The 16,042-nt window shown below is 32.8% G+C and overlaps 2 protein-coding genes across 3 annotated transcripts; one reads left to right on the top strand and one right to left on the bottom strand.

Moving 5' to 3' along the window:
- Nucleotides 1–2,956: 2,956 nt before the first annotated feature.
- LOC106137775 (deoxyribose-phosphate aldolase) lies at nt 2,957–6,805 on the top strand. Its single transcript, XM_013338682.2, has 6 exons — nt 2,957–3,153; nt 3,232–3,425; nt 3,743–3,905; nt 4,196–4,425; nt 4,636–4,782; nt 5,164–6,805. Exons 1-6 carry the CDS (start codon nt 3,132–3,134, stop codon nt 5,323–5,325), a joined length of 918 nt encoding a protein of 305 aa, XP_013194136.2. The 5' UTR covers nt 2,957–3,131; the 3' UTR covers nt 5,326–6,805.
- A 95-nt stretch (nt 6,806–6,900) lies between these two features.
- LOC106137769 (uncharacterized) lies at nt 6,901–15,672 on the bottom strand. 2 transcript variants are annotated; one of them, XM_060945192.1, is made up of 5 exons: nt 15,526–15,672; nt 9,295–10,167; nt 8,999–9,086; nt 8,187–8,334; nt 6,901–7,874 (listed from the first exon to the last, which is right to left on the bottom strand). In XM_060945192.1, exons 1-5 carry the CDS (start codon nt 15,544–15,546, stop codon nt 7,718–7,720), a joined length of 1,287 nt encoding a protein of 428 aa, XP_060801175.1. In that variant the 5' UTR covers nt 15,547–15,672; the 3' UTR covers nt 6,901–7,717. The 2 variants fall into 2 exon arrangements, with proteins under 2 accessions (XP_060801175.1, XP_060801176.1); XM_060945193.1 differs by having other exon boundaries at nt 8,999–9,077.
- Nucleotides 15,673–16,042: the final 370 nt, after the last annotated feature.

The following is a 16,042-nucleotide window of genomic DNA, read 5'->3' as shown; positions in this document are numbered from 1 at the left end:
GCTTTTTAAAGTTTGAGGCAAAAACTAAGGCGCTATTTTCTTTGTTAGCCGTTGTAATGGCGCTGAAATGTTTATAGCGCGCTCGCAAGGTCCTGGGCTGAAACAAATCTCAGATCGCAATAAATCCTACTGGCCGGAGATTTATTCTTTGATTAGCGTCTCCCTATTTCTCGAATACGAACTGGGAATGTACACAACAAATAGGCATAAAAAGAACTAGCCAAATAAGGCTAATAAATTGCGAATTGGCGCGGGCATATGTTTGCTTTGTTCATTTTTTTGTCGATGTTTAAATTATGTGTACTTACCCATCTCTGTATTACAGTTTGTTTCTGAAATTGTATTTACTTATTTGCTGGAATGTAAAAGATTTTTTAATATTTGCAATTTTTTCTCATCCACCCAAAATTGTTAAAGAACTAAATAGGCACTTATGAATACGAAATTAAACAACTTTCATCTTGTATTAATAATTACATAATGGTACACATATTATATTATGTTGGTTTCCATAGTACCTACATTATCTTCCTACCAATAACCTGAAATAACAAACCTATACATCAGGAAACTTAACATTGGTAGGTACAGACTGAGGTACTTGAAGTATTCCGTATATTGACCAACTGTTAACGAAAATCTTCAGTTCCATTCAAACTCATCCAAACTACAAGTTTACATATTAGTCTTTCACTTTTAGCATACAAATTGCATAATGTATGAGCTGAGCATAAGTACGGAGTAAGCACTATGCAAATCCATTTCCCTGGTTCAATATTTTGAATAAATATATGTAGTTAGATAAGTACCTATTATGATAGGATTATATTCGACATAGATGAATCTTTTGTTTTATTATATCTTTCAATTTAAATTAAATTGATGATAATCTAATGTTGATGTTAGTGATTTTTCCCGCTTGATAGTGGTATCTTTGGAAAACAGACGCAGAAATGTTAATGCATTTTAACATTTTGTGCAGAAAAAGCAAAGTTTAACAAGAACTTATTGCGAACAATAGACATTTTGTTTTTTATCATCATCTTACTAGGCATTTACTTGGTCCCAATTTAAGTCCTTGAAGAAGAAAAAAAAAATAAGTAAAAATATATTCTTTTTATTCACTTTAAGCTATCGGCAACTATTTATTAAAATCGCAGTGTAAAGGTATAACAATTTTTGTCGTACAAAATGTGCTTCTAAAGGTTTTATTTCTATGACAATATAAGCTCTTCAACTTTCCCATCTTAGAAACTGAACCGTACATTAGCGTGTTGGGGTACTTACTTTCTACAAAGAGTTAAAGATGGGTTCCTGAGGAAATGCTACTTGATGTGTTTTGATGCACGGCTTAACGGGTTTTTAATGCCCAAATACTCGTAGCTAGAGTTATAGATGGAATTTAAAACAGATAGATAGGTACTTACTCATGCTTTTCATAAGTAGGTGCCTACCTTCATACACGTATAGTTACAATCAGTTTATTGCAGTATCTCTTTGTGTGGTAGCAAAGACATTATTAGACATAATTGTAAACTTTGTGTATGATAAACTATATCTTAACTTATCACTTAACCTAGTCTGCTTCATTTCTTATACTGGGTAAGTTATAAGTCATTTTTTTTTTTTAGTATCGCTACAATTAATATGTTTTCCTCTATTACTCATTTATCACATTTTTAATTAACCTATTTATTTATTGTACTTTATACCATTGTTATACGTCTTTCTCTCCGTTCTATCACGTCTTTGTTGCTATACGTATTTATTACTTAGTTACAATATGCCAGCTTGCGTTCTAGGAACAGTACGTTATTATTTCCCTACAATGGCATAAGTTCTTATACATAGGTATTATTATCAGGCTTAGGGTACAATTACCCATATTATACTTATTATTTATCCTTTTATTTGAAATGAAGACTGTCAAGATTTTATTTTGTTATATAAGAATTCCTTGCCAAATACTGTAAGAGGTGTACTACTAGTGAAGTGTGGGTGGTGAAGATAATAAACTATGGATTCCCAACTTGGATTATTCATTAAAATATTTTTGTAAAAGTTGTTTTGTGAAGGATATTGATGTATTTTCCCGAATAAACATAATGTTAGCGAAAGATGACCAGTAACGTCGGATGATACCCACACAATTACGTCTCTATCGCTTACAGGGTAGACAGAGAAAATATCACAGGGAATAATTCCAATGAACCAGCGATATTTTCTACATTGATTTTCAGCATTTTGAACATAGAACCTAGTAATGTAAATAAATCCATCCGGCATCGGCATTCGCTTTTAAATTACGTAACGCAAAGGCTCCCTGCATCCGATGTTTGCGTTCAATCAGCAGAACATCCGTTTGATTCTAAATGTAGGCTTACCGCAAGCGACGACCCGTTTGATTTATCGTATTGTAGGAGCAATAGTCATGTTATGTTGAGTACTTAAACATTAACTTATACATATTCTGAATCTTAAAATTTTCTTAATTTACTTTAAAGATTCGAAGTAAATGAAACTACTTACCTACACCTACCAAAACCAACTGCGCCGTCGCCGAGTATTGTATTTCAGAACCCAGTAGCCACTCTCTGTGTTGGATTCTTATTAAATAAACTATTAAAATAGCAAATAAACACTGACATTTAGCCAATATAGTGAGGATGTTAATATATTTAAAAAAAAGTAAGTTTTCAAGCTTAAAACTTGTAAAACTATATCCGAGAAAGGTTAAGAAATATCGTTTTTACGTGTACTCGGGACAAAAACTTATATATACTTATATTTTATTTAAGTATTTCAATGTTAAGTTTAATTAATAAAGTTCAAAAAACAATGAAATATTTGGCGGGCTATTAACTTAGTACCTATTGACCACAGACAATATTATTTCCTGGCTTAGACAATCGATGATTGAATCGAGTGTGTAACACTGAAATGACAGTTTACATTGACAAATTGACTTTTATTTTGAGTTTTGTAAGAATTTAAACAGCTCGTTTTTGTTTTAATTTTTTTTAATTTAGTTTGTTGCTTTTTAAGTTTCTATTAATCGTTCTATTGTTTTGAAATTTTAAGGTCGTTAGTTTATCAAGCTTATCATATTTGGATTAATATTTTAAACAGACATGGTTTCAGATATGAAGTTTGGTGAGAATTTAGTTCCAATCAAATAACTATTCTTAGAATTACGTTCCTAGTTCTAATTTATGTTTTGTGTGTTTACAGATCCTGCGATCATTAAGAATGTGCATATTAACAAAAATAGCGTTGAGGCACAAGTGAAGTCTTTACTTAATAGTAACCAAGTCCATAGTAAAGAGCTACTCACAGCGTGGCTTCTAAAGGCAATTAGTGTTATAGACCTCACTACTCTATCTGGCGATGATACTCCATCAAACGTTAAGAGGCTATGTATCAAAGTAATTAATTTATTTAAATCTCATATACCTTGCTTTACATACTGTATCTAGATAGCGTACAAGGCAGTAAATTTACGAATGTTGTGTTCGCTAGTATTTCCTTGAATATGTGTAAATGTTCATGGCCACCCTTGGATCCTCTAGAGAGGTGAGGATGCAACCAGAATTAACACCAGCAAGATGAAGAATGACTCAATATTAAGCTAGGTTAATGACTTCAATAATAAATATATAGGGCATTTTGGAGTAAGTTCTTTAAAAGTGTATTGTGACACCTTTACCTAGTTCATGTTTTCATTTAATTAATTTTGTTCAAGGCAGCAAATCCAATAAGTGTAAAAACTGAGAACAATGTTACCCTAGTTCAGCAAGGCAAGATTATCAGAACTGCTGCTGTCTGTGTATATCCCAGCAGAGTGCCTGATGCCTACTCCACAATAAGGTGTTTGGGATTGCTAGAAGAACTACAAATTGCATCTGGTAAGTCTATACTTATATAGTACTTTACAGTAAAATGAGATAAACACAATGAAATGTTTTATACCTATTAAGCATATAGAATGATTTATATGTACAAAGCTAATAAAAATTTGAGTTTTGATTTAGTATACATATAGATATATTTTTAAGTAGGTAACACATGTTTTAACTTGTTAAATGATAAATTGATATGAACAAAGTTTAAAACTAGTAACTAAACAAAACTAATGAAAGGGTTGAAAGTAGTCACAATATAATTTGCTTTACATTATATTTCATTGCATTTGCAGTTGCCACGGGATTCCCATCAGGACTTTATCCTCTTTCTTCAAGGGTCTGCGAAATTAAAATGGCTGTTTCCAGTGGAGCTACTGAAATAGACATTGTACTTGACCGGAGCCTGATTCTCACAGGCAAATGGGAACAACTGTTTGGTGAAATCAAGGCCATGAAAGAGGCTTGTGGCGATGCTCATATGAAGGTCATCCTAGGAGTTGGCGAACTTGGCACTTATGAAAATGTAAGTGTTGAGAACAATTTTTAAAATATGAAGGCACCATAATTAGTAACATTGGTTGTTTTGGTGAATATTGTACAAGCAACCTCACTATGGTAAAAAAAAAAAACTTTTTCAAGTATATTATGCATGTAGAAGTAAGTATACACTTTGTTTAATTTACCACTATCTCCAGGAGGATGTTATGAATATAGAAGTTATGTTTGTCTCCAGGTTTACAAGGCATCAATGGTATCCATGTATGCTGGGGCGGATTTCATAAAGACTTCCACAGGAAAAGAAGCAGTCAATGCAACCTTACCGGTTGGGCTGATCATGTGTAGGGCAATCCGTCGCTTCTATCAAATGACTGGGAAAAAGGTAAGGCACTTTTTGTTATTTCAGTCGCCATTAGGAAATAATATATAGCAATGGCCATAAGGCTTGTAAGATAATAATTTGACATGAAAGTTCTGTCCAGACGGTAAAAAATGGCATAAATGTTTGTATTGTCAACACGACACTGGTGGTAATTTTACCATTAATGACAGTCATTGTTCACACACATCCAGGTTGACAGGTACTGTTATTATTATGTTCCTTTTAGCATATAATACAATAACATTGTTGTCATAAACATATAAAGAAAATAAGATTATTTTTAATTCACAAACATGCACAAAAAATAAATCAATACTATACGAAAATGTAGTTTACAGAAACACAAAGACTCAAATCAAAAGCTGTAATTTAATTGTTCAGGTGGGTCTTAAACCGGCTGGCGGAATAAAAACAGCGGCGGATGCAGTAAACTGGCTTATCCTGGTCAACAACGAACTGGGGTCAGAATGGTTGACTCCTAAACTCTTCCGCATAGGAGCCTCTAGCCTGCTTGACGTCTTGGAGAAGAGTCTTAACTGTTAGTAAAATCATACATTCATCCTAACTCACTGATATATGAAAACATTTGAGTTTTTTCCCAATAGGGATATTTTTTCTTATGGGCATATTTTTACTAAGATATTTTAAATAAAAGTTATGAATATAGCTGGCCTCCAGGCCGGCCTCTAGACGACTTGACGTCAGATTGTTAGACTATAAGGCTTACATTCCATTGTTACCTCTTAACTCTTTAGCATAGAAGTGTCTAGCTTTCTTGAACTCTTGGAGAAGAGTCTTTCTATGGCGGAAATTATAACTATTAAAAATAATTAAATAAAATTATATTTTTGGTTCCTATATCGCTAAAACGAAGAGGGGTTCGATATTACGTTAAGCAAAATTTAGAACTTGATTCATTATTGAATTCAGCTACACAACAAACTACTAACTACTTCACATTTACACTGAACCAATTTTTATTGGTTTAGTTTTCAACAAAAGTGGAACCACATATTGAGGCTATTTTCAGAATTATTATGAAAAACATTGTAATTTTTATTGTGATTATATTCCACGTAAAATTTTTACATATTTAAAATTAAGATTTTGTGCCATTTATAACGAATTTATAGTAATATTTAAAAAAAAATTATATTTTTTGGTGTTTTGTCTTCAAAAATACTGAAACATTAGTATAGCATTCAATACTTTAAAGTTATCTTATTATTATTTAGTTTCATAAGTAAAAATACCCTAGACGCATACCTACTATTACTGCAAGGATATCAATTTAATTCTACGAATTGTGTATGTTTTAAAGTAACTTCCAGAACCAGTGGTGCTATATAAATCGTAACGTCGGATATATATTTAATACAAGAGAGATTGTTATTTCAGATATAATAAAATGGTAAACAAAAGTTCTATATAAATTCAGCCAATAATGGTGCTTTTTGTAGCGTCAAGTACAGTGGGATTTGGGCAAAAGTATAGCACTTTCGTTTAGTAGAAGTATCGCAGGTGGTATACTTGTCTACATGGCCCACTGTAAAAATGGTTAACATTGTTTTTCATCACATGAATCGAATCCGTGTTTTTGTTTACTATTTTTAATACCTATCTTATATTTAACAACTGTTGATTATTAATTAAGTTGATAACTGTTTTTCGTGATCCTGTGCTGACCAAATAGTATATTAATTTTATATAATATGTAGTGATTATTAATACTTATATAATATTGTAGTGATAGTGTTCACAAATTCCAATCATATTCCTTCTCACGGACAAATTCCTGTTACAGTCTAGATTTTATAGTAATTGAAAAAGTTTTAATCTGGATCAACATTTCAACAGCGTTTCATTTACAATTCCTTAAATTTATTGTAGACAATCAAATACTGATATCAGTGTTGAGTGGTAATTTTACGTTTTTTTACTGGTCGGCATTTAATTTTCGGATAAAAATTTAAATGTTGGAAGTTGAAGTTCAAATTTGAAATAAAACTTTTTGTTACAAACAGTATATTTTTATTTTTCATTACCTAAATAACTAAATACCTTATAGAGCTAAGTATGACACTTATTCAAGTATTTACATTATACAAGTGATTATCGATTTTTTAAGATTTCATTCTATAGGTTCCTTCAAAACCTACTCTTGGTACACTAAAAATCTGATAATGAAAAAAATGCTCTGAATAAAAAAGTATAAAAGTGAAATTATAAACAAAAAGCTTTCGGACTTCGGAAAATCATATAAACAAAAAGACTTAGCAATCATATTAATTTTCAAACTATAATATTGAATAACTTTTTATACATAAAAGTTATACAACAACGCATACAATCTCAATGTAAGGAATGTTTGCACCTTTCAATGTTCTTAATCAATCTGTTTTCGTAATTAGACTGCAAATCGAAAAGCCCCCTCATAGAAACGGGGTTAAACTTCTATCTATGGTACGTACGAACTATCGTACGTATGACAGGTCACGTTTCTTTGCAGGCAACTGTACGTTTTATTCGTTTCACATATAAACCACAATCTCGGAATATTATTTTCAATAATCCAAATGATTTCCTAAGATATCGACACTGAATAAGACTACGACTGGATCTTTTTAGGTATACCTAAGAACTACATGTTATTTACAAAACCCTATATATAACCCAAAGATATTCGGAATGATATAAGACTATAGAAGTGGTAACTACCTACTGGTAAATGTGACTGCGATAATGATAGTTTTGATACTATTAGATACGTTTGCATCTCAATTCTGAGATTACAACTGACGAGAGAAAGACGGTGACATCATTCGTATGGTTTTAAGAACAAAGTGACATTTCTATTGTCTTATATTATTCCGATTTCTATAGTATTACCTATATGTACAATAAAGTCAATAAATATTGAGCTGCTCGCTGTCCTTTACTCCTTTTCTACGGGCGCGTCCGCCTGGAACCCGTGTTCAGGGTGCGCTCTGTAGTTAACAACGCGAAGTTTCCCGCGCTTGTCCATGTAGCCATAGTGTCCTCTTACGGTGCCATCATTGTCTCGCTCTTCATAGCGAAACTGACGGTTTTTTCTGGAATGAATTTTTTTTATGTTATATTTATACGGTAAATTAATATAAGGTCCTACTTAATGTATTTCCCTAGTCTTACTTTGGGGTAAGCTTTAGAATTTGGAATAATAAGACTATAGAAGTGGTAAAACTGCTCTATCTACCCCATAAGAAATATAGACGTGATTGTATGTATGTAAGTATGTAATCACCATCATCAGTAACCATTAACTCTCTCACAACCGCATTTCATCACAACCATTAGTTGCGATGTCACATTCGCCAGTATTTACCACTTCTGTACTTTTCCGAATTCTATGTTTTCAAACTTACCCTTTACCGGTGTCATATCCAAACTGATAGCTATGGGGGCCCTTCATGCCGTGCATGCGGAACTCTGTGCGGTCGTCGGAAGGCGGAGGACCTGCCTCGTTCTGGCTCGGTGGCGCAGGCGCAGGTGCTTGTCTTAAAGGAGCTGGCCCTGAAAATCGTGGGTTAAATTAAAGATAAAATAGGGATTAAGCTCATCATTTTGGAATCGAACTCTTTAAAACTTATTCAGCAAATTTATATATAGTGGAAGGGGCATAAGGTAAAAGATATATACAAAACCCCTCCGTGCGCCCTCTTCTCTAAATTTTTAGGAATCTTATGTTTATGACCACAAAATATTGAGCATACCTGCTCGTAAAATAATAAACTAAACTTATATTTATATTATTTCATATTTAGATAGGTGTGCTAGAAGTTCGACTATTCAAAAGCAATCAAAAAGGTCAGACAGGTAAGGTCTAAAATAATTACACGAGAACTAAGTTGGACTATAAACATTTCCAAGTGTAATCAAATTGTTGAGTTAATTGCTATTAGTTTCACTTAAACCTTCCCTTTTATTTAAACGCTTTAATTGCAAAATTAGGATCTACATTTTCAAGTACCTAAATTACGAAGTTAACACGTTACTTTTAAGTCGATATAAATAACTAATTTAATTATAAAATAATGATTTTAAAAGCCGCCTCTTGTCAACTGATTTCGAAAGAACGAATTAAACAAACCACTAAGGAACGTTCTGATGATGGCTATAACCGTAAAAATGATAGTGAAAAGAATAGAAAAACTAGCAGTTTCCAAATGTTACATACGGGCGGGGTATCTGTGCAGAGTTGCCGAAGTTTCTTGCTCCGTTGTGTCAGTGTTGCCATATGTTTCCACCGCAGGACTCTGTTGTTGCTGAAAGTTGTTTACTTTATTTAATGTATAAATGTAATGAACATAAAGTTTAGAAAAATTTAAAATGGAATAATAATAATGTACATTAGAATAACATCTGATTATAAGCCCATACCTACACATACGATCCAGAATAGTCCTTACAGGATAGACAAACCAAATTAGGAATATCTACAACTAGGTGAGTATATATTGTTCACAAGTTTACCTTGGCGGCCTCCTCTTCTTTCAATTTTCGTTTTAGTTCGGCTTGTTCGTAGAGATAGCGCTTTTTTTCCTCTGAAGGAATCATATAGTTGATTTCGTCAATAGGTATCGGCTGAAAATATTTTATGGGCTTGGCTCTGGGAACTTGAGACAAACCATCTTCGGCAAATTGGCCTATTGGAATCGGAACTGGTTTGAAAGCGCCTGGATATTTCTTTGGGTATAGTTTAGTAGGATTCTTGAATTTTCCCGGTCCAGGTTTTGGTGGCAGGAGTTGAGACGAAATAAATTGTTCCTTAGGAATTCTGATGAAAATTGGCACATCTTTCGTTAAAGCGGGGGTGTACTTATGATTAACGTTCAACATTTGTGGATAATCTGGGTCTGGTACAAATTGTTGTTTTTGATTTTTCAAAGGTAGCTCTAATTTTTCTGATGGCGTCGGTACAATATAATCATTGGGTGCATTTAAGACTGGTGGCTCGAGGTGGTCCGATGGTATTGGGACAGCAACTTTACCTTTGTTGACCAATTTTCCAACTCTCACTTTCTGTATTCCCTCGGGAACTGCTTGTGGTTGCGCTGATATTGGGAGCCAATCACTTTGGTCTCCAGATTCTATTGGAGTATAATAGTAATTCGTTTGCTTCTCAGGCGAAGGAGGAAGAAGATACGTTGCTGGTGTTATAATATCTGATTCTTCTTCTTCTTCGGGCTTGTGTGGGTCTGGTGGAACAAGATAGCTGTCTATTTCGGAATCCTCAGATGTATAGTAGACGGGACTGTTTTGCGTATCGTTCTTACTCTCTGAAGGTGTTTCAACATTGTCTACCGGCACTTTTATCGCTAAAGTCGCAACAACGAGCAGCAATATCTGAAACAATTTAATTAACTGTTACTATATATTTTAATTATTTATAAATAAAAGTCTATTAGTAAAGTTATCCAACCCGCTGTTAAAAGCAAAGGAAATAACACCGGCCGTTTTCGCATTCAGATATCACGTAATCTTCAATTATGGATAATTAGGTCACTAGTTGTAAGTAATAAGAAAATTGTCTATTGGGTTTTATTTATTGCAGCAATTATTATGTACAAAGCAATCAATACGAATCGAATCGATGTCACATATCTATTGTTAGGTATCTACTGCAATACTGTTGATTGAATTTTTTTGCGATATTGAACTTAATACTACGCAAATGAAACCGCTCCATTCAAATGAGTAAAAATATAAAGACACTCTCAAATAATCATTGCATATCAAATTAATATTCCTGGGATTTTTATGAATGAATGAATGAATCTTCTCTTCAATGTTCATAAATATATCATGCCAGCTTATGAATTTTATCTTATATCTTTTATATGTACTTATATATCTGGTATATTTTTTTTCAATAAAAACCTAGGATTTTTTTTAATTATTATCTATATATGTTTTACTACTACTATTTGCATCTCAATTCTAACATTAAGCCTATCAACCGAACGTGGCGTATAAGTTTTTCAAGACTTCTGGCTCTGTCTGCCCCGCAAGGAAGATAGACGTGATCATATGAATTAATGAAAAAACTTAGGTACCAAGTTATATATTGACTGCAATTAAACAAATAATTATATAAGATCTTTATTTTGTTTCATTTAAATTAATATTTATTTTAAGGATGTTAAAAAAATACCTAAATTATGCAGAAGACCTGCCTGATCAGTAAACACGTAATACAAGTGTTGCATCAAATCGGCCTCCAGGAAATCGAGCGTGTTTCCTTGCTCCAAATCAGGAACTAATGTGGACATGACATAACAACAGAAATGGTCTTAAAGGAAAGATCTTGCATGTAATACTTTAGTGCGTTACGCAACCAACCTACTTATGGTCCAATCGCGAAAAACAGAAAAAAGAAATGACGACGAGAGAAATGGACCGTGTACGGAAGCATTTTTTATTCGCCTCGATTTGATGTTGAAATGTGACGTCTTCGATAAACTTGACCGAACTTTAAAACTTCATTTTGTTTGTTGTCTGCGCACTTCGGAGGCGCGCTTAGTTTGCGCCTGAACGATTGCCCCAGATGACATTGTTTTTTTTTTAATTTTGTTACCGAATTCGAAAATTGGAGGAGGTTCTCCTAATTAACTTTCTGTTGTTTTTTGATATTTATTTGGTTGTTTGGTGGTGTTCAAGTGTGAACCGATTTTTATCGTTACATAATGTTTATTTATTATTTATTTTATTGCGTTTATCCTTTCTGGCTCATATGAATAAATCCATGATTAATCACCAGAGTTCACCTCACCAAACTCCTTCCGTTGAACCGTCGGAGACGTCGACACGCAAACATCGTAGAAGACCGACACCAACTAACACGAGCTGCCTTCTGTTCCTCGATCAAATAATTGGGCATCCAGCGGAAAAATAATTTTTTTGACGCCCAATTCTTCGTGTAAAATAGTTTGAATGGCCGTCATACCAATGCTGATAGAAGCGCGAATACCCACTATAAGTATGCAGTCGTTTTACTAGGTGCTTCAAGTTCATAAATAAAAACTATTGTGTCCTTCCGAAACTATGAGGCTTAAGTTAATTATTGTTATTTTTAATAATTCTTAATTCGAAATTTCATATTCATAAATCCAGTTTTTAAAGGGTACCTATAGATACCTACCGCGTAGGTACATAAAAGTACATTAAGTAGGTATTTTCAAACTTATATCTACAACGTAAATTACAATCCATGAATAGTACCTAAGTAGATATTAATTGTGCAGACATCCGAAGACGGATAAATACATAATTACTTTTACAATGTCGTGTCAATAATATTAAGTAATTATTTTATATCGATTTTTTATTACACACAGATGATATTACCTACTAAAGATACAGGAAATAACAAAACTTTTTATATACCTGTCCCTATTAAATGTTATGCAAATATCGTTGTTACCACAATGTTTTGTATCTGATTGTTCGCATCGGTAATCGTTGCGATTATGTGGGTTAGTCAACTCATAACAATATCAAAAACATGCTCTGTTTACGTCTTATATAAGTAATTTTCTTATATGATGTAGTACATTTAATTACCTACAACGGTGATACCCAGTTCCCTACATATAAAAATGAATCGCAAGGTAGGTTAATATTAAAATAAATACCTCTATCTTCACCATAAGGGATGCGAACGTGTAATAAGTAACAATTGATTAACTTACGTACGATAATAAATATGTAAGTAGATATATCAATAAAATCATCCAAATATCTTCCAAAAGCCTTTTTTAATACATATATAAATATAACCGGGATTAATAGAGAATAGGTAAAATTAAACGTATGTAGACAGGTATAAGTTTGTATTATTTTTCCAGTATAAATAATGATTTATAAGCAATTTGTCCTTCGACTTCTATAGGAATCTAACCCTAGAATACTATTTAAAAAAAAAACATATGAAACTAAATGACCATGACCGGAAACTAACCAAGAAGTGGACAATAATAACATCGTACAACACATAGGGTATTGTTTGTCCCGAAAGTCCCGCGGGAGCAAAGCCCCGGGGCGCAGCTAGTAAAAGATAGCTAACGTAACTACTGTAACACAAGTTGTTGTTAATTCTTAGAGAAATTGTAACCAAAGTCAACGAACGATTTCCTTTCATATTTTATTACACTTTCGCTGTCTATCGGAACATTGGTCACGGGTCTCGTCCACTTGACTTTGAAATTGAAACTATAACTAATACTTAACGAGTAAAGTTCGTAAAGTTACAATGACATCGGCCGCAAATTGATGCTATTTCTGGCAGTTTCCACGGTAACATTAGGTACATGTGAAATGTAGACCTCTGTTTTCGTCAGACAACATAACTCATACATAAAACATTGCATGCGTCAAATAAGATACATTCTGGTGAAAGGTCAAGAGTACCTTAATCCTACGAGCTTCCATGTAAAGATTGATGAATGTGGATGAAACAAAATAAATATGCAACGATCGTGGCAAGTGGAAAAAATTTAGTATTTGCCTTCTGCTTCGGAAAAGGGGCGTGATTTAAGTAAGTATATTAAGTATATCAAAACTGTAACGCTGACCACTGATGACTAAAACTTGTAAAAAAAAGTGTGACGTAAACATCAATGTGTATTCAAACATCTCTATGTGTATTTATGTTACAGTAACGCATTTTTTACCACAAATGCGACGTTCAAATCAAAAACTATTTATACTAAACTATTGAAAAAGCAACAGGATTATCCCAATAAAAGTAAACTCATGTAAGTAGGTATCTACCTATCTCATTTTGTCCAGTTATCCTAACGGTGAGAATCATGTCATACTTATATTAAATATCTTTGATCACATAAGATAAACAATCGTCATGGTCAAAAGGCGCTCTCTGGGCTCCTCATCAGCATAATAAGGCATTAACAATCAGTTGATTTAGGCTTTTTCGCGTACAAAAGAGGCATAGGCTTGGTATTGACTTTCTAGTCCTACGAAAGTTAACAACATGGCCACAGGAGTGGCATCGATACTAACTCCACCACAATCTGTTCAACGTGAAACTGTTACCAGTACACAGTGTACTTTTTACAAAGGATGTGACATAATTCATTTCAGGGGCAAGTGGTTGGTAAGAACGACCTTCAAAAACAAGTTAATAAATTACCTATGAGTTTGCTTTAATTCAGTTCTGAGTCAACAATTTATGCAAGAAACGACAAGGATCGTAGAATATACGTTTTGTAATTATCTAAATAAAATTGTTGCAAGTATTTTTTGTATTTAAATTTCATACATAAAATAAATTATAATCATTAAGCTTAATCATAGCTCATTATGTACTTCATTAAAAGAACTTTTGCACTGGCCGCATCTGTTCGCTTTCTGTGACTACATACAAATGCGCGTGTTATCTAAATATTAAAAAGACTTGCGCAGTTCGGTTCAGGAATACGAGTAAATTTTTTTAACTCTTATTCTCTTTATTCTCTCTCTCTCTCTCTCTCAAACAAGTTTTTCTTTAATTCATTTTCTGCCGATAATGCCATAATCTGCTATGTGTGGCTACCAAAAAGTTTATGTAAGCTTTTTGGTGGTCACAGATTTAATGTCCCGGGCAACAGTAGGTACTAAACAACCTTCGATAATAAATATCACTAATCCCTCATATTTTGGGTTAATCTCAATAGTGTGCTTTTCCTAAAACATTGTAGCAACAGATTATCTAATAAGGTCGTTATGGGAGTGCTATAGCCATTTTACGGAGCATTATAAACATAATGAGTTCTCGTCTTACCCAACTACGGGGGTATTGAAACGAAAGTGAAACTAATAAGGTAAGCACAAGCAATCAAACCTTGGAGAAATGGAACTTTAAATAGAACTCAAAAGTTCAGATGCTTTAATTAAATGTGACTTCATAAAAGATCCAGTAATTGTCTCTTGAGATTTTAAAGTCATTGTAAATAGAAAAAGGGTGCTTATTGAAAATCTTTCTCTTGAATTTACTCATTGTTTCAAAAGGTAGACAATTCGTCACTTTTTTGACACTTATTTGAAATAAATTGTCTTTTAAAATTTTCTTTCTCTATTAATATAATGAAGAGTGTTTAGAAGAACTTGTAGAAAGTTCTTTTTAAGTTATAATAAAATAAAAATGTCATACGAAAGTAAGTTAAAAATAAAATAAATATATTATAAAAAAAAACTTGATCTTTTACAAAACTTAATAAAATTACCATTTGCATATTTTGGGCATTATAAGAACATTTTAATTAAGCAATTTCGATATTAAACAATTTTAAAATTACTTCCAAGACAACATTTCTGTACCTACTTACATCGATAACACAGAAAAGTTGTTTTAAGTCAGTCGAATTCAAATTTTTATTTGCATTAGTACAACAAGGTCTTACATTACTAAATATTAACCCTTTCGGATATTGCAAACAATATATGTATAATATAGACATACTATATAAAACTAAGTACTTTACCAAAATTAAATTAAAGCTAATATTTATAATAGTTCCATACTTTAGCCTTCCACACTATAAGAAACTAATTATGCTCATTCAAAATTTCAGGGCACAAACAAGATATTGCATTATCGCGATAGGAGACTTTTCGTTATTTAATTTACTAAGAAGATACACCTGCTGAATATTATTTGGTGACTTAAAATTTATTAACATATCTTCTTAATATCTAGGTACTTACAAAAGAGAATTGCCGCCACATTTTTGTTGTTTGCTAACTTTATTTCACTACGATTTTCGGTCTCAATATTTTGCGTCACACCACTATATTATTTCCGAGCCAGTTACACCTGACAAAGTTCCCGCCTGCAATGCGCCCGCGCAGTCTCCGCAGTTCACAATAATGGACCCGATCTCCGGTTAATTCGCATTTATATAACAACATCGCAACTGAATATAAAATTCAATTCAACAATGTTGTTTTGTTTTACAAAAGTTAGATAATTCTAATGGGCACCCCCATCATAATTTCCGAAACCATCCATGCATGAAATTATCACTTTGACATTATTTTGTCTTAGAACTTAGTTGAACTAAATTAATTGTGGATACATTTTTTGTCGTGATGAAAAAGTGCGTGGAAATTCGAGAGGCAAATCTTGTGTCATCTGAGCCGACCGCCAAAAAAGTAAAACGAAATCACTGAAAGTATGTCACAAAGTCAATTTGAATAAATATTGCACATTTATCTAATCTAT

This window comes from Amyelois transitella, chromosome 7 (assembly GCF_032362555.1).
Source record: "Amyelois transitella isolate CPQ chromosome 7, ilAmyTran1.1, whole genome shotgun sequence".
Taxonomy (NCBI): Eukaryota; Metazoa; Arthropoda; class Insecta; order Lepidoptera; family Pyralidae; genus Amyelois; species Amyelois transitella.
Note: the sequence above shows the minus strand (reverse complement) of the source record. Positions and strands in the feature narration are given on the sequence as shown.